Raw genomic sequence first — 18,881 nt, 5'->3', positions numbered from 1 at the left:
GTGGCTCAGTTAAAGTCTCTGCCTTCAGCTCAGGTCATGATCCCAGTGTCCTGGGATCGAGCCCCACATCCTGTATCATCCTGCATCAGCATCAGGCTCTCTGCTCAGCAGGGAGCCTGTTTTCCTTCCTGTCTCTCTGCCTGCCTCTCTGCCTACTTGTGATCTCTGTCTGTCAAATAAATAAATAAAATCTTAAAAAAGAAAGAAAGAAAGAAACAGAAATAAGTAACATAACTGTATACCAATTTGGTGACTTAATCACATGTACAAAAATTATTTCAAGTGACACACCACCATTTTAAGTGCACCACTGATGGAATACATCCTAAAAACAAAATCCCTCAAGGAAATCTTAACAGTGAAGTAGTCATGTGGTTAGTGGCAATATGATCTTATTTTAATAAATTTTATGTATCTTAATATATTGTAATATTTTAGAAGGATTTCCAGCATAAGAGATAAAACTACAAATCAAAGAATAAAAAGCTTATCCTAAATATCCAGTGATATCTGATAGTTTCTTTTCATTCATGATTTCTTATGAATTCTCATGTTCACAAAATTGCTATATATTTTCTACTTGTTTCTTTTTTTTTTTTTAAGTAGGCTTCATGCCCAATGTGGGGCTTGAACTCATGATCCTGAAAATCAAGAGTCATAGCTCTACTGACTGACTGGGCCAGTCAGGCATCCCTATTTTCTATTTTCTAAAAACAAAAACAAAACTAAACATATTATCACCCATTTTGTTCACTCAGGCCTAGAAACAATGACAACCTTGTAGCATATGACACTTCTATATTATCTGCTACCTAAAAGGACACCCTGGAGAGTCTAGGTCAGAAAATACGTAAAAGAAGCTTGAGAACTATGTCATATTCCCAAGGTAGGAAGCTCTCAAAAACTACGAAGGCAATGGAATAAAGACTCAGGCGCTAAATTTAAAAAGTTTCCATGGTTAGGGACAACCTTAGTGTTAGAAAAAATAACTACAATGGACAAAAACTTACAAAATACAGATAAAAATTCCTAATTTCCTAATAACACTAAGAACTACCCCCTAGTATCCTTTTGAGGTTGTTAGAGAACCATGTTATTCTAAAAACTAAGTGAATAATGGGATGCCTGGGTGGCTCAGTCTGTTAGGCGTATGATTTTTCATCTCAGCTCAGGTCTTGATCTCAGGTTTCAATGTTCAAGCCCAGCATGGAGCCTGCACACACACACACACACACACACACACCCAAAACAACAAAACAAAAACTAAGTGATGAGAATTTATCTTGCTTTTCTTATATGAAACATATTTCAGAGTAAGCCAGTAGCTGATAAAGAAAAAAGCTTTCTATTGAGAAGTCACAGTTAATAAAGAATGACAGAATTAGAAAGTCACCATTTTGCAGTTCCTAGTAAAATAAGGGATCCACACAATCATCATTAATCACTACCTGAAAACCACTAGGCAAAGACCAATGGACAGGTTTATAACAATCAGTTGGAGCAGGCTCATGTGCAACTGAGCTTACTCATCAATTTGAAGAGGTCAGATGTAGGACAACTGGAGATAAGGTTAAAACAGTATAGGTCTTCTGATGTGAATCATTAGGAAATACAGAGTAATGCATTAAGCCTTGCCTAAAAAAACTGAACCAGATCTACCAGTTTATAGGAAACTAAGTCTTTACTACCAGTTTGTAGAACACATGGAGGAAAAGAAGATAGAGTTATCTTCTAATTATAGATCAATGTTCAGAAAAAACCCTCATGCTGTGAATGTGACATTTTAAATTGTCTCTTTCCCAAACATTAATGTAAGTATGAGAGATGATACAGCATATGATTAAATAGCACACTTACTTACTGTTTGATTTTGGACAATTTGTCTATATCATAGTTACTTCATTTGTCAAAAAGGAATAATTCTTAAGCTCATGGAGTTGCAGTATTACATGAAGTAACAGATGTGGAGTGAGAATAGTATGTGAGCATTTTAAATCCGCAGTAACAATTATAATTTTGAATATTATCATCAGTAATGAGTTTTTTAAAATAATAATGTATTTTTAATAAATCCCAGAGTAATAGTAATTATTGGTAAAGGAATGATACAGAAGAAGGGCTAGGGGTTCCTAAAAAGAAATTTTTTTTCATATATAAAAACTGCTAGGTTCAAAGTTTTCACGTTACTACTACTTTACTGTAGTATTCATGCCACTGTATAGGTTCTAATTAAACAAACAGAGGCATATATTCACATAATTTGTTAAATTTAAATCCTTTTCCTCTTACTCAGATTATAATACAAGATGATTTTCTTACCTTATCCAAAAGGTGTATTATCATCGGTACAAGATTGGCATCAATTACTGCCTGAACCTGCTGCTGATTTCCTGCGGTGATGTTAGAGAGGAACCACACTGCTTCCTGCAGAACAAGGACCCCTTGAATATTTCTCATTAAAAATTAAAATCTACATCTGAACTAAATTCACTACATTTGTTACAATGTCCAAATGGCCCTATATCAAGTCATAATCAACCAAATCTTCTGAAAATTCTTCAAAACAATGTTCCCAAACATAAGACTCAAAAGAAGCTTGCCTGAACAAATACTAAGGAATCCATGAGCTGTAATATAGATACAAATCCCAAAACTACTGTAAATGAGATTTAGCATCCCCCTCACATAATGTGCTTTATTCTCTATTTTATTGTGATCAAGAATGCTAGTCAAAGTCAGTAAATCTCAATTATCCATGATAATGGAGACAAGAACATTTAAGTAGTGGGGTATTTTAGTATACTTATTTATAAGTCATTCACTGCACCATTTCTCTCAAGAGCTAAAGTGGAACCAGATGTTTGATTGCTTCATTGGTCTACCTTAATGATCTTTTTATGCTACCCTTTACACTTTAGTAGTGCTTACTGCTTTTGACAAGATGATGGCGGTCAAGTGGTTCACAAGTTTCACAAACAACAAATGCACACTAAGACCAGTTAGCATGAAATAAGACAAAATATCAACCTCATATCCTATGTAGGATATTACTGTCATTTACCAGATATAAAATAAATTTATTACATTACTCAACGTAAAAGGAAACATTTTCTCTATTTAAAACAAATTAGTAAACACATTTTATTCCCTAAAGTATTAGTATTAGCTAATGTCAAGCAGGCTCTTTGGATCAGATCACAGGACCATGTTTAATGAACCTGTTAGAGATGTTAGGGTGCCAGGCTACTTAGGTGAGCTGTTCTTGGGTTATAATCATCGGCAATGTTGTAATCAACAGCCCGTGTATTTCTACAACAGCCTCAGATGCACTCCAATATCAGCATCACCAATCAGTGCTCCCTTTCAATAGCCTCCATGATCTCTCTCACATACACAAACACACACACTATTAAGTATCTATAAAATATTAAGCTTAATTACATGACTCACACATTAAAATTTTCCAATCACACAACATTCAACACCCAATTATCTCTATTTCATCATTTCCAAGAGAGCCAAATTTGCATTGTTTACAACTGCTTTTATATACAAAAAAATTACAGAAATCCATGTTAGAAAGAATAAAATATTCTAACTTCTCTTGATGTCTAAATGATGGTTTACATTAATAATCATTATAGATACTTCTGAATCCCTAATTTTACGAATGAAAACTGCTGATACTTTATGTGTTATTAGGTAGTATTTAAAAATACTTACTTTATTTATTTTCTCTTTGGGATGTGTCAGAAGTGCTGGGAAGTGTGAAAGAGCATCACAGTTCAAAACTACTTGTGTTTGCTCATCAGTTCCAGTAACAATGTTGCCCACAGCTCGAAGTGCTGCAGTCTGAAACAAAAGATGTAATGACATGTTCTATTATGAAAGATTAGCTCTTTCATTCATGCCAACCTACTGTTTTTGAGCAACTGTCTGATACCAATTTAGGAACAAAGGAGTAAACAGGACAGGGTTATGGAGTTTACATTATTGTGGAAGACAGTCAATAAACAAACAAATAAGGATAATTTTGAGTAGTAATTAGGGCCATAAAGACAATAAATACTTTGAATTTTTGATTCAGTGTTTCAATAAATTACAAACAAAAACACAGGGCTCTTCTGAAGGAGGGCAGGAACCTGTATGAGATTTCACTATCATCTGAATTTGAATTATCAATTTTTTTTATAGTTGTATCAGGTCATTTTCTCTCAAGTTAGAGCTTTTTGCGGGGGGCTAATTTTAACATTTATAAGACAAACGACTCAGTGTCCCTCCCAAATTGAAATATTATTTACATAACACAAAATTCACCCTTTTAAAATGCAGAATTCAGTGGTTCTTGTACCTCCAAAGTTGTGCAACCATTATATGTAATTCCAGAACATTTTTATCACATCAAAAAGGGGTATCTGTATCCACTAGCAGTCACTCGCCTTTCCCTCAATGGTTGGGGAAGGCGGTTCCTGACAGCTACGATGCCTGTGGATGTCTATTCCAGACATTTCATATAACTGGAATCAGACAGTAGGTAGCCTTTTTTTTTGTCTGGCTTCCTTCACTTAATGTAATGCTTTCAAGGTCCATTCATGTTGTAGCATGTGTTGATACTTCATTCCTTTTCACAGCCAAATAATAGTCCAGTTATATATAAGTGGAATGTATTTTATTTAAATATTCATTAGTGGATAAACATTTTGTTTTCACTGGCTATTAACAGTAATAGTGCCATAAACATTTGTGAGCCAGCTCTTGTGTGAACATCTGCTTTCAGTTCTCTTGGTTATATATATATCTAGGAGTGGAAAATGCAGAGTTATACAGTAACTCTGTACCTAACTTTCTGAGGTACTAGCACACTGTATGCCAAAGAGGCTGTACCATTTTAATTTCTATATATGTATAAGGATTCCACTTTCTCTACATCTTTGCCAAAACTTGTTAACCTCTTTTTGATTATATACATCCTGTGTTTATGAAGTGGTATTTCATTGCAGCTTTGATTTACATTTCTTTCATGGCTAATGATGTTGAACATCTTCTCATGTTGCTTACTGACCATTTGAATGTCTTCTCTGGATAACTGTATTTAAATGTTTTGCCAATTTTTAATTGGATTATTTTTTTACTGTTGTTAAGAATTCTTTATGTATTTTGGACCCAAGTCCCTTTTCAAATACATTATTTGCCAATACTCCTTCCATTCGGTGGGTTTTCTTTTCACTTTCTTGACAGTCTCCTTAGAAGCACAAGTTTTTTAATTCTGATGAAGTCCAACTGATCTAGTTTTCTCCTTGGTTGCTTATGCTTATTATATCAAATCTAAAAAACTGCTGTCTAATACAAAGTCATGAAAATTAATGCTTATGTTTTCTTCTAAGAGGTTTACACTTTTAGCTCTTATACTTGGGTGTCTGACCTATTCTGAGCTAATTTTTATAAATAGGGAGCTAATTTCATTTGTTTACAAGTAGATATTCAGTGGTCTTAGCTCCGTTTGTTTAATTACCATTTCTTGAAAAGACTCTTCTTTGCTAATTGAACTTTCGTGGCACCTTTGTTGAAAATCAATTGATCATATGGGTTTATATCTGGAGTCTTTTTTTTTTTTTAAGATTTTATTTATTTATTTGACAGAACGAACAGAGAGAGAGCAACAAGAAGGAGAAGCAGAACAGGGAGACTGACATAGGACAGGGCTCCATCCCAGGACCCTGGGATCATGATCTGAACCAAAGGCAGATACTTAACCCAGTGAGCCACTCAGGTGCCCCAACAGGAACTGCATTTAACCTGTAGGTAAATTTGAGAAGCACTGCATTCCTAACAACACTGTCTTCTAATCTATGAACATGGATGTTTTTCCATTTATTTAAGTCTTCTTTAATTTCTTTTAAAAATGTTTTGTAGTGACCTAGATTCTTTGACAAATAAATTTAAAAGAGCAAAGAAAAATAGAATTGTAGAGTAACAGAAACATAAGACAAAGCTACTAAATGCAATGTGTTAATCTTGTTTAGAGGCTGATTTGGTCAAACTTTGAAAAAATATGAAGCAATCAGTAAAATCTGGATACTGACTGGGTTTTAATATTAAAATTAAGAAATACTCTAACACTACTGTGATATGTAAAAACACATAACCTTATTTTTAAGAGAAGCTGGATGAAATTATATGCTATCTGGGATGTGTGAAAGTAATTTGCTGGGACGGAGCAAGTAGGGATGTAGAGGAAACCTACATGGTAGTTCATTACAACTATTCTCTTTTCCTGAATGATGGGGTTAAAGTTGAAAAAATTTTAAAAATCTCTGCTAGGTATCATGTAAAGTACAGAGGGCATTGGGAGCTGCTAAAGAAAAATTTCAACCCTATTTCTGAATGAAATCCAATATTAATACTAATGATGCATTCTGAAAAAACAAAACAAAAATAACCAAAACCAAACCAAATACCCATACCAAGACATAAGTACTACACTTAAGAAAAGTAAACTTAATTATTATCTAATAATAAGATTTTATTTTTTTAAAACTTTATTTATTTTTTTAAAAGTAATCTCTACACTTAACACAGCGCTTAAACTTACTACCCTGAGTTCAAGAGTCGCATGCTCCTCTGAGCTAATTAGGTACCCCTATTAAAATATTTTAAATGTGCCACAAATACCCATAAATAGCAAAGTATTTACTCTATTCCTGAATTCACCTAAGTGTTTTCTCTTTCCTTAAACTACTTTAAATTTTACGGTCTGTATTCTCCATTCCAATTGTACACAAGTATCATCTGAAGAGCTTTTTGAAGCCCAGATTTCTAGGAAATATCCCAGATTTATTAAAACAATCTCTAGGTGTCAAGGGAAGTATTTTTTTTTCTTTAAGCTTCACAGTTGATTTTAATGTCCACCCAGGATTGAGAAACAGGGAATTAGGTTAACAGTTTTTCTTTATGCTACTGCTAAATACGCTCTTAAGTCATCACATAATTAAAGCTTGCTGTATCTCCCTTTACCACTGCAGTTTGACAATTATTCCTTATAATATTTGTCTGCGTTTCTCACCCTCTCTTTTTGGCTCTTTCTAGATGCAGGTTTGGGATAAATATTTATGTGGAAGGATTTAAAAATAAAAGGATAAAACAAATTTTAAAAAAGATTTATTTTAAAAAGATTTTATTTGGGGGAGGGAGGGATAGTGGGGGAGGCAGAGGGACAAGCAGACTCCTTAATGAGCAAGGAAATGCCTGGTGGCTTGGTCCCAGGACCCAGAGATCAAGACCTGAGATGAGGTCAGATGCTTAAACAACTGAGCCACCTAGGCACCCCATTAAAAAAATATTTTAAATAACTAAAAGGAAATTTAGGAAACCCCTAATCAGCATGTTTCAGTATAAAGCCTTTGATCATAGATAGTGCCAATGAAACTAAATATTAAGCTTGCCCAGTGCAGTATGGAGAGTTAAGAAAAAGAGGGCAGAAAAGGAAAAGAGTAGGAAAAATGAAGAAAAATAAGAAGCATAGAAAAAAACAAAGTATCAGTACTTGTTTCAGATGCCACCCAAGTTACCATGTGAAGTTCCTAGGTCTACCTTAAAAATTAGTAATCTACTATGGAGATGCCTCGGGTGGGGTTTTGGTGGGGTATAAGAAAAGGGAAGGGGAGGGGGAATGGTTCTTGTTGACCTATAGTGATTGTACCTAATTTTCTCCATCTTTAAAATGGGGACTTAATACCTCATTCTTTTCATCAAAGATATGTTCTTGTTTTATTTCAAAAAGATATATGCACCCCTATGTTTTCTGTGGCATTACTTATAATAGCCAAGATATGAAAGCAACCCATGAGTCTATCGATAGATGAATGGGTAAAAATGTGGTGTGTGTTTTGTATATACACACCAATGGAATATTAGCCATAAAGAGAATGAGATTTTTGTCATGTACAACACCACGTGGATGGACCTAAAGAGCATTATGCTAAATGAAGTAAATAAGAGAAAGAAAAATACCATATGATTTCACTTATATGTGGAATCTAAGAAGCAAAAGGAATAAACAAAAAAGCAGAAACAGACCCATAAATACAGACAACAAACTGATGTTTGCCAGAGTGGGGGGATGGGCAAAATGGGGAGTGGGAGAGAAAGGCTTCCAGTACTCTGATGAATAAGTCAAGGGATACACAGTATAGCATAAAGAATATAGACAGGGCTATTATAATAGCATTATACTGTGAGAGATGGGAGCTACACTTGTAATGAGCACAGCATAACTTACAGAGAAGATGGATCGCTATGCTGAATACCTGAAACTAATGTAACATTGTGTGTCAACTATTCTTCAATAAAAAAGATTAAATAAAAGATTTTTTTTAAACGATTTTATTTATTTATTTGACAGACAGAGATCACAATTAGGCAGAGACAGGCAGAGAGAGAGAGAGAGAGGGAGAAACAGGCTCCTGCTGAGCAGAGAGCCCAATGCGGGGCTCGATCCCAGGACCCTGAGATCATGACCTGAGCTGAAGGCAGAGGCTTAACCCACTAAACCAGCCAGGAGCCCCTAAATAAAAGATTTTTTAAAAGATGTGTTATTAGGCTAGGAATATACTTTAACTAATTAAATTGTCCATTTCTGAATGCCATGCTTAAAGCAAATTAGTGGTAAACAAAGCAAAACACCATATATTATAATCAACAACAAACTCACCTGAACTTTAACTTCCTGGTGGCTGAGCAGAGGAACCAAGTGAGGGACTATTCCAGAGTCTATTACCATCTGTATCTGTTCATTGCCAGCATCAGTAAGGTAAGAGAGGGCCCACACTGTATCTACCAATATCTAATGGATAAAATGAAAATTCAAACAGTCTTTGAATATTTTCTCACTTTAATAATTCTTTTTTAAGTTTTTTTTTTTTTTAAATTTATTCATTTGACAGAGAGAGATCACAAGTAGGCAGAGAGGTAGGCAGAGAGAGAGGGAGAGGGAAGCAGGCTCCCTGCTGAGCTGAGAGCCCGATGTGGGACTCGATCCCAGGACCCCGAGATCACGACCTGAGCCGAAGGCAGCAGTTTAACCCACTGAGCCACTCAGGTGCCCCTCACTTTAATGATTCTTAACTATAGTTAACTTAAGGATAACTAATCGATGATTGTTTCACTACCTTTCTTCCTTTTCTGTCTCACCTCAATTCACTGAAATCTTAATCTGCTCTATAATACTAAACACCATCATCTATCTCTGAATGTCTGTGTCGAGTATGTGCATCTTTTAGCCATATTTAGGATGCCTCAGTTAATTATGACCCCAAGCACAGGTCAGTATCCAGTCTTTTCTTTTTTCTTTTTAGTTTCCAGTCTTAACTCACAAAGAGTTTGATACATGGTTCATGAAATAGGAGAAAAAGACAGTCTTTCATAAATGCTCACACTGAGGCATAATAGGTCCAAAGACATTGTAGTAAGTACATACAGTTGTAAATACTATATGTATTCAACATAGACAGTGATTCAAAACATTGGGGCTAGATGTAAACATTCAAGTTGTTTTCTAGTATCATTGGTATAATGTAGGTATGTCTAAAGCCAGTATTTCAGTATTAGAGGAGTATAGTAGTTTCATCTTTTCCAATCAGTTTGCTTTGCCTTAAAAAACTGGAGGCAACTTCTCATAGTGGAAGCATCCCACAGTTGCAGATCAAGACATTAAAAGCAACCATAGGTCAATCTGTGTGATCTATAATTAAAAACATTCTAGTAAAAAAAAAGAAAAGGTATCATTTACAGCATCTGCCAAAACTATTTATAAAAAAAACTCCTCTGTAATTAAATTAGACTAAAAATTAAACTATTTTTTTAAATGTTAGAATTCTTAATGAACATTATTGTGAAGTTCAGCAGGCCACTGTGTTTCACCTTTCTTTTGTATTAAGTCATAACTAGAAGTTATAACCAAAAAAAAGTATGACAACTGTTAAATTGTTGCATAAACAGCATAGTTACTGACAAATACACAGGAATAATAACTGTGTCTGGAATTTTACTTCTGAAGCTTTTCTGGAATACGAACTATATTTGTCAAAAGACAAGTCAGAAAATTTTGAAACCTTTTAAATTCTAAATTAATGTTAGGTTTAAAACATCTGAGAATGTGCTTTGGTGAGTGCTGTGAAGTGTGTAAACCTGGCGATTCATAGACCTGTACCCCTGGGGATAAAAAAATATTATATGTTTATAAAATAAATAAATAAATACATAAATAAAAATCTGAGAATCTCCTAGAAGAAGAAAACAATACTTTGTCACTGTTTCTTTCAAAAACTCAATAAAGTTCTTAGGCTATTTTTAATCTAAAAACAAGACACCAAATCAAAGAATTCACACACATTTAAGTGGTTATCAAAATATGTGAAAGAACTAAATTTCAATTTACAAATGTGAATCTTTTTTTCAGAGTACCAACATATGCCAAAATTTGTTGATAGAGGCAAAAAATTTCAAGTTACTTCTCCAGGACTGTACATAAAATCTAGATAACAATTTTTTTAAAGGCCTAACACTAAACATCATGAATATGCTCACATCAAAATCACAACTTAAATAGACTTGACCTCTTATATACTTCTTGTATTGAAGTTAAAAGTCTATGATGAATTTACTAATCATAACTATACTGTAATTTAAGCATTTCACTTATGATTTGTAGAAGCAATTTTATTTATTTTTTACTTCTTTCATGGTCTGGTTTAAGAATTTGCTGCTAAGTGTTTACCTAAGAAGACTGCATTTTCAGTAAACATTATTATACAGTAAACTACTCAGTACATATATTACTACAGAAAAACAATGACACTGGCTTGAAAAATTCAAAATATATTAAAAGACAAGATAACAGAGTTATAATTTCACCTGGATTGGGGTAAACAGGTGGAAAGAATATAATACAATCTCTGAATAAGGTCAACCAAGATGTCTGGTTTTTGGTAGGGGTATAAACTTTGAGATTAATCTTCTTTGGAACTCATTTAAAAGTAAAATATTAAAATTTCTGGTTTAATAAAAATACTTGGCACTAAGGAGCAAACCCCCAAATAGCATGCATATATATATATATATATATATATATTTTTTTTTTAAAGGATTCTAGACTAACGGGATCTAAAACCAAGTATCTTTAGAGCAATGATCATGTTCACCTAATGAATTTTATCACTGCACGATGTAGTGGAATTCTAACTTTAGTTTGTTCTATATGCTTTAGAGAGATCCTGGAAAAATGTATTACCCCAGAAACTGAAAAGGAATGAAGCAGCTTATCAAACACTGGTCATCACCCCAAGCTGCTTTTAAGGAACCAAAGTTCCTGAATGTTGCTATGCACTGTATTCCTGTGATTTCTTTTACCTGTCATATTCCTAGCTTTTCTAACACAATGACGACAAAGCTGGTTTTATAAGCAGTCAGATTCCCACTTCATTCATACTTTATGAGGTGCTTTTTCCTTTGCCATCTGTGTTGGTTAGAATGAATAAGGTATATTTATTATGCTTAAAATCTAGTCTGCACAAATTTTTTTCTTGTTTGGATATTTATGAGTTCTCTCTACAACATGTGAAACCACTATCAGTCACTATAGATGGAAAAATATAGTAAAAACAAATTCAAGACCAACTGATATTCTTGGATTGGTGTATGCGTATCAACACAAACCCATGCATAAGGCACAAGTATTTTTTTAATCTTTCAAAATATGAAATATTATTAGGCCTATATATTCTCTCAAACACTGGCCAGGCTATCAAAATGAGCTTCCATAAAAAGCTCTTGACCAATCAAAGATATAATTTTAGTGAGATGGATCACTAACTGGCAACTTTAAGAACTTCCAAAATGAGTTTTTAACTGCCCCAACTCTCCACATACATTATATCCCAGACCAAAATATAGTTGGGCTTGATTTCTTCACTGTAAATTGTATTTGTGATAAAGACAAAGTAAATACAATAATAGTAAGCTATGTTATTACAACTCTTGAAATGAAAAAAACCTAATCGAGTACATGAACATTATGTCCAGTACAACATTTTCTTCCCTATGTCATAGGGGTAACCATAGACATACATATTATACACATAAAAAATACTTACATTTACGTCCGTGTGATGAATTAAGACACAAAGAGCTGGAAGAATCTGAAGAGAGAAATATATAGATTTAAAAACATACATAATGGTATCCAGTTTAGTTAAAAAACAAAAAGACAAAACACAAAACATCTGTTTACCTCCTGAATGGTTTCCATTGGGGGTGGTGGATCTTTATGGCGACATAAGTTGACCATTACCCAAGTAACATTCCTTAAGAATGTTATAGGAATAGATGGACTTATGAAGGAAAGTAAAGGTTTCACAACTCCAAGACTTATGACATAATCCCTACACTGTGGTCCATCACCTGTAGGAAGGAGTGAAAATACACTGACAATAAGGAATTAAGAAAACATAAAGCACTGGGTTGAATATGTTGCTTTCTGTATTTTAACCAGACACACTAGTTTTATATAGAAGTTTTAGACAACAATAACCAAGTTCTCATTTTAGGTCTCCGAGACAAGAAAAGCAACATAAAGTAGTAAGATATTTTTTGCACATTATTCACTTATTCAATAGATTTATAAACTGTTCACCTATGGGGCACCGGGATGGCTCAGTGGGTTAAAGCCTCTGCTCCGGTCATGATCCCAAGGTCCTGGGATTGAGCCCCACATCGGGCTCTCTGCTCAGCAGGGAGCCTGCTTCCCCCTCTCTCTCTCTGCCTGCCTCTCAGCCTACTTGTGATCTCTGTCAAATTAAAAAAAAAAAAAAAAAATTGTTCACCTATGTTTTTGTGCCATTAAAAATTAGAAGCCTAAGGATCCTTTAGAGTACTTTTTGAGCAGAGGACTGTTGCTTTTATTTTCTCTCAATGGTACTCTCAGTTTAAAAAACTTTTATGTAATTAAAAAAAAAGTATGCATATATATCAAAATATTACTAGAAAAAAGTTGTAGAATTTATACTTATGATCTAATATCAGAGTACCAAAAGTATTAACTATAAATTACTCTACACATTAAAAAGACTACGCCCAAAATAAAATTCAGAAATAAAAAACTATGTCAAAAGGAGGGGATGAATCAGTATCACTAGAGCCGTGGGTTCCCACAGTGGCCCTAACCAAATCTGTTAAACAAGCTCTGTGGATCCAAAATTGGGGTTTTAATAAGCCCCTTCATATGATTCTGAAAATAGGCTAAAGTGTGAGAATTGCTGCCTTAGTGAACTGTTAAATGTAATTTCTGTATCTATAGCATCACTGTAATTTCTAGCATTAAAACCATAATAAGTATTACATTTTATAAATGAAAACCCTTTTCCTTGCACTGTAATATTTCAAGATAAGAATGCCTATTCTTTTGGCATCCATGTATTCTAATTATTTTACAATGTCACTGGAATTAAAAACCAAAGATCAAGATGTTGCATTAACAGTTATAAATCTAAAGTTGGTATAAAAGCAAAGGGGTGAAGGAATCTAGATACACAAATGATAGCATTCCTAACAGCAATATACCATATGTGAAGAACAGTTTATAGAGAAATTCTCCCATTTTAATTATGGAACGCTAACCATCCCCTGCATTCTATCCTTGCCCCCAAAGCGTAATATAGAAGAGGTACATGAAAGTAATACTGACTACTTCCATGCAAGAACAATAAACTTTAACATCAAGGGACATAATACATTCTGACCCCAGATTTTTTTCCATTCTTTACTCAAATTTTTGAGTTTGGGTAAAGTCTGTTTATAGTTTAAAAACATATCTTGAAATATTAGAATTGTCTTTAATTATTCTTACAATTATGTCAGAGAAAATCTGGGAGGTAGAGTAATCATGGTATTTAATATTTAATGACCCTGTCTATAAAGCTACAAATACCTCCTCATGATGATAATGGATAACATTACTGTCTTTTACTGTACTAAAATTCAGGAAAGACAGTAAAAATTTCAATTAAGATTCTTTTTAGAACTGTCATTATGGAGAAAAAGTATTGGTTTATGTTGTGCATATTCCTTTTTACTAGTTTCTATGACAGTGGAGAAAGTTAAGGAATAAAATAGATCCATTAACATAATAAAGGAGGGAGAGGAGATCTATTATCACATAATTACTTCATAATTATTGAAGTAATTAAGAGTTGACTATATACTTAAAAAAGAGTTGACTATATACAAAAAGATACTATGGTATCATAAGCAACAAAAATGTTCATTCTGTTTATTATAGGCTTATACTTAAAACAGCTCTAATTTCTATAAATTATTGCACAAAAACCAGTACTAAAAAGACACATTGCTTTTCTTTTTCAACTACTGGCAGTCATTTTTATTATACAGTATCTGATAACAATTGTTGGACTAGTATTACAAGTTTTATACAAACCTATGATATTTCCCAGTGCCCACACTGCTTGCTCACAGACATTTTGATGGGGTGAATGGAGAAGCCTCAGGAAAAGTGGCACGGCATCTGAAGGAGGAAAACATAAATTAACATTTAAGGTTAAAGACAGTCTTAGAGGCCAACTACATCTCATAATCTTGGGGGGAAAAAAAGGATTGAAGATACTATACTCTAAACCAAAAGTCAATCTTTTCTTTGCTGAATCTAAGAAGAAAGGAACCTATCAAAAATATATTTAACATATATATCTATTAAATGATTTTCTCTAGAATAACAGTAGTGGAAAACTTTTGATTAGCAAACCACTTACCCAGCATCAAAATGACAGTTTTAAGATACAAATATCAAATCAAGCTGGTAAATTTTCATTCATAATTAAACCTGAATAAAATTCCAAATTAAAATCAATTCCTAAAAATAAAGTAGATTAATTCATTCCTTATAGATTCAAGCATTATTCTCAAACTCAGAGAAAAAAAGGGACTCCAACTGTTGAAGTACCTTTTGAATACAGAAATTTAAAATAACAGGAGGGTGCAGTTCAAGATGGTGGCTGACCTCAGCTTCTACCATGGACACCAAATCTATAGCTACATATACAATAATGCCTTCATAGAAGCAGCCCAACAGCTCCTCCACAACAAAGGATAAAAAAGTCACACTGAGATGGACAGGAGAGGCAAAGACTAAGGTCCTAACAAAGCTATGCCCTACAACCTAGCAGCGACCTACAAGCGGAGGGATTTCATAAATACGGAGCATATCCCTGAAGAGTGAGAGGTTAGAGCACCAAAATAGGCACCTGAACCCTTTGGACCTACACCAGAGACAAACTCCCAAAACGGCTGGCTTTGAAAACCAACAGGACTATCATCCAAGAGCCCCAAAGGGCTGCAGAAAACCAGGACTATGCTCTTAAGAGACCACCTACCCACATGCTCCAGGCTCCAGCACAAAAGCAGTGGGCTGAAAAGTGCCTAGAGCATATGTGAAAGAGGTTCCCTGGCCAACTGTAAAGCAACTGCCTAAGGAATAAGGGTCTACTGGAACTTCCTCCAGGATGGAGGTGCTGACAGGTGCCATTTTTTATATATTCTACCTAGCTAGTGATACTTGCACCACCCCTGCACCTCAGGCGCAGAGCACTACTACAGTTCTTCCCCACCAAACCCGGTGGGATAGTTCATCCGGGCCTGGCATGCCCCTGTGGCCCTGCCAAAGCTGGCAGAAGCACTAAAGTCCACATAAGGGACACCCCTTGAATGCTTGGCACTGGTAGCTGGGAGTAGGAGGGTATTCTGCATTTCTGGGCTCCACAGGAGTGAAACAATCTCTGGCAGGCTACCACCCCCAAAGGATAGCACAGACAGCTGACTGAAACACATGCTTCCAGTGACCATTCCTTCAAGACTGGGAGAGGTAGCTATTTCACCTAATACATAAAAACAAACACAGAAAGTCAAGTTACATAAGTAAACTGAAGAACAGAATGAAATAAAACCCCAGAAAAACACTTTACTGAAATGGAGAAAGTTTACCTGATAAAGAGTTCAAAACAATGGTTATAAAGGTACTCCCGAATCTTGGGAGAAAATGGACGAACACAGAAAAAATATCAGCAGACAGACAGAAAATATAAGAATGTACCAAACAAAAGTCACAGAGCTGAAGAACACAATAACTGAACCGAAAGATAGAGTAGAGGCATTCAACAACAGATAAGGATAAAGCAGAAGGAAGGATCAGTGACCTGGAAGACAAGGCAGTGGAATTCACCTAAACAGAGCAGCAAAACAAAAAAGAATTTTTTTATTTTGTTTAAAAGATTTTATTTATTGGGGTGCCTGGGTGGTTCAGTGGGTTAAGCCTCTGCCTTCGGCTCAGGTCATGATCTCAGGGTCCTGGGACCGAGCCCCACATGGGGCTCTCTGCTCAGTGGGGAGCCTGCTTCCTCCTCTCTCTCTGCCTGCCTTTCTGCCTACTTGTGATCTCTCTCTCTCTGTGTCAAATAAATAAATACATAAATCTTAAAAAAAAAAAAAAAAGATCTTTTATTTGACAGAGAGAAAGACACGGATAGAGGGAACACAAGCAGGGGGTGGGGGAGACGGAGAAGCAGGCTTCCCACAAAGCAGGAAGCCAGATGTGGAGCTCGATCCCAGGACCCTGGGATCATGACCTCTGCTGAAGGCAGATGCTTAATGACTGACCCACCCAGGCACCCCACAAAAAAGAATTTAAAAAAGTGAAGATATCTTAAGGGACCTGTAGGACAACATCAAGGGGAACAACGTTCCCATAATGGGGTCCCAAAAGGAGAAGAGAGAAAGAAAGATACAGAAAACTTGTGAAGAAACAATGGCTAAAAACTTTATTTACTTGGGGAACGAAAGAGATATCCAGATCTGGGAAGTCAGATTACAAATAAAATGAACCCAAAAAGAGCCATACCAACACACATTATAATTAAAATGGCAAGAGTTTATCTAAAGATAAAGATGGTATCTTAAAAGTGGCAAGAGAACAACTTGTTGCATACAAGAAAAGTCCCATAAGACTATCAGAGGTTTTTTAGAATAAAGTTTGCAGGGCAGAAAGGAGTGGTAAGATATATTCAAAGTACTGAAAGCACTGGCATACAGATGACCAACAGACAAATGAAAAGATGCTCAACATCACTGATCATCAGGGAAATGCAAATCAAAACCATAAGACACCACCTCACACCGCCAGAATGGCTTGAATCAAAAAGACAAGAAATAAGAAGTGTTAGACAGGATGTGGAAAAAAGGGAATCCTCGTGCACTGCCTGTAGGCATAGAAATTGGAGCAGCCTCTATGGAAAACAGTATGGAGGCTAATAAAAAAACTAAAAAAAGAAGAAACTAGTAAAGAAACTAGAAATACAGGATCTAGCAATTCCACTTCTGGGTATTTATCTGAAGCAAATGACAATAAATTTAAGAACAGTGCCCAGTATATTCACCATCAGCATCTTTGCCACAAACATCTTCACTCTATAACTAATTGGCCATATGGCAATTATGCCATAAAAGATAAAATCACAAAAATAAAAGAGGGATATCCATTAAAAAGGACATAATGAAACATGAAAAATGCACTGACAAAATTAACAAGACTTTATTGCAAAATATAAAACATTTGAATACATTTAAAATGTGTGTAGATTCATGCAATTCTATGCAAATAACTGATTTTATTTTGCAGACTGTACCTAAGCACTTGTCCTCAAAGTTTTCCTTTCATAATATTATACATTTATTTTTCTTGTTGATTCATCTCTTCATCTGGCATCACGTTTTCATTTTTTCCTAAAATTTCTTTCTTCCTTAAGAGAGGTATCAGTTTCTAAATACAAGGATGCATATTTGTAACAGCTTTGCATTACATTGTGAAAGTCTTCTACACTGCTCTTTGTTCTTAGCATATTACCACATGTTTATTGACAGATGTTCCAAAGTTCTATGAAAAATGTGGGCTCATAACTCTATGGCATTGTACAGACTATTATGAGGGCTAAGATTTACTATAAAAATGGGAGTACTGTGTCAATGCAGAAATGAAAGTAAACTGTCAACTAGCTGACGAAATCAACAAACCATCAAATCAAACTGTCAACCAGTTATTCTTCTATCTTTAATGGTGAAATTGCCTTATGACCAATTAGTCAAGTGGGGAAAATGTGTTCAGCAAATATGCTTATGATGAAACCACTCAGAACCTCTGAAAATATATATGCACCCTTATGTTCATTACCACATTATTCACAATAGGCAGTATATGGAAACAACCGAAGTGTCCAATGATGATGGATGGATAAGACGTGTGTACGTACACAGACACACACACAATGGAATACTACTTAGCTACTACCAAAAGAATGAAATACTTGTATATAGGACATCAATGGACCTTGAGATACTCAGTGAAATAAGTAAGAAAAAAGAAAGACAAATAATGTATGATTTCACTTATATATGGAATCTAAAAAACAGAACAAATGAACAAACAAAACAAAAACTCATAGATGCAGAGAACAGTGATGGCTGACAGAGGATAGGGCTTTTGGGAGATGAGTGAAGTACAAGGGAGTCCAGACATACAAACATCCAATCATAAACAAGTCAGTCATGGGAATTAAGTGTATAGCATGGTAACTGTAGTCAGTAATACTGTACTGCATATCATATAATTTGATATGAGGATAGGGGAAACTAGACTTATTGTATCATGTCTTGGTGTATATACTTTGAGTCATTATGTCGTATGCCTAGAACTAATTTAATGCTATATATGTCAATTACACCTCAATTAAAAAAATAAACGTCACACAGATCTTTAGGCAGGCCAG

The 18,881-nt window shown here is 34.8% G+C and overlaps 1 protein-coding gene and 1 non-coding gene across 5 annotated transcripts in view; both read right to left on the bottom strand.

Moving 5' to 3' along the window:
- The window catches only part of KPNA4 (karyopherin subunit alpha 4), a 57,434-nt gene that overhangs the window by 9,692 nt on the left and 28,861 nt on the right, over positions 1 to 18,881 (bottom strand). For all 4 annotated transcript variants that reach the window (XM_059163625.1, XM_059163623.1, XM_059163621.1 and 1 more), the window contains 6 exons: positions 14,489 to 14,575; positions 12,287 to 12,456; positions 12,150 to 12,194; positions 8,711 to 8,842; positions 3,724 to 3,852; positions 2,320 to 2,424 (listed from right to left, as the gene is read on the bottom strand). In XM_059163625.1, coding sequence (XP_059019608.1) covers positions 2,320 to 2,424; positions 3,724 to 3,852; positions 8,711 to 8,842; positions 12,150 to 12,194; positions 12,287 to 12,456; positions 14,489 to 14,575 — 668 coding nt within the window. The remainder of the gene's footprint in view (positions 1 to 2,319; positions 2,425 to 3,723; positions 3,853 to 8,710; positions 8,843 to 12,149; positions 12,195 to 12,286; positions 12,457 to 14,488; positions 14,576 to 18,881) is intronic.
- On the bottom strand, positions 3,186 to 3,512 carry LOC131826287 (small Cajal body-specific RNA 7). The gene has a single exon (XR_009351533.1). It is a non-coding gene; the product is annotated as a small Cajal body-specific RNA 7 (non-coding RNA).

This window comes from Mustela lutreola, chromosome 2, assembly GCF_030435805.1.
Source record: "Mustela lutreola isolate mMusLut2 chromosome 2, mMusLut2.pri, whole genome shotgun sequence".
Classification (NCBI taxonomy): domain Eukaryota; kingdom Metazoa; phylum Chordata; class Mammalia; order Carnivora; family Mustelidae; genus Mustela; species Mustela lutreola.
Note: the sequence above shows the minus strand (reverse complement) of the source record. Positions and strands in the feature narration are given on the sequence as shown.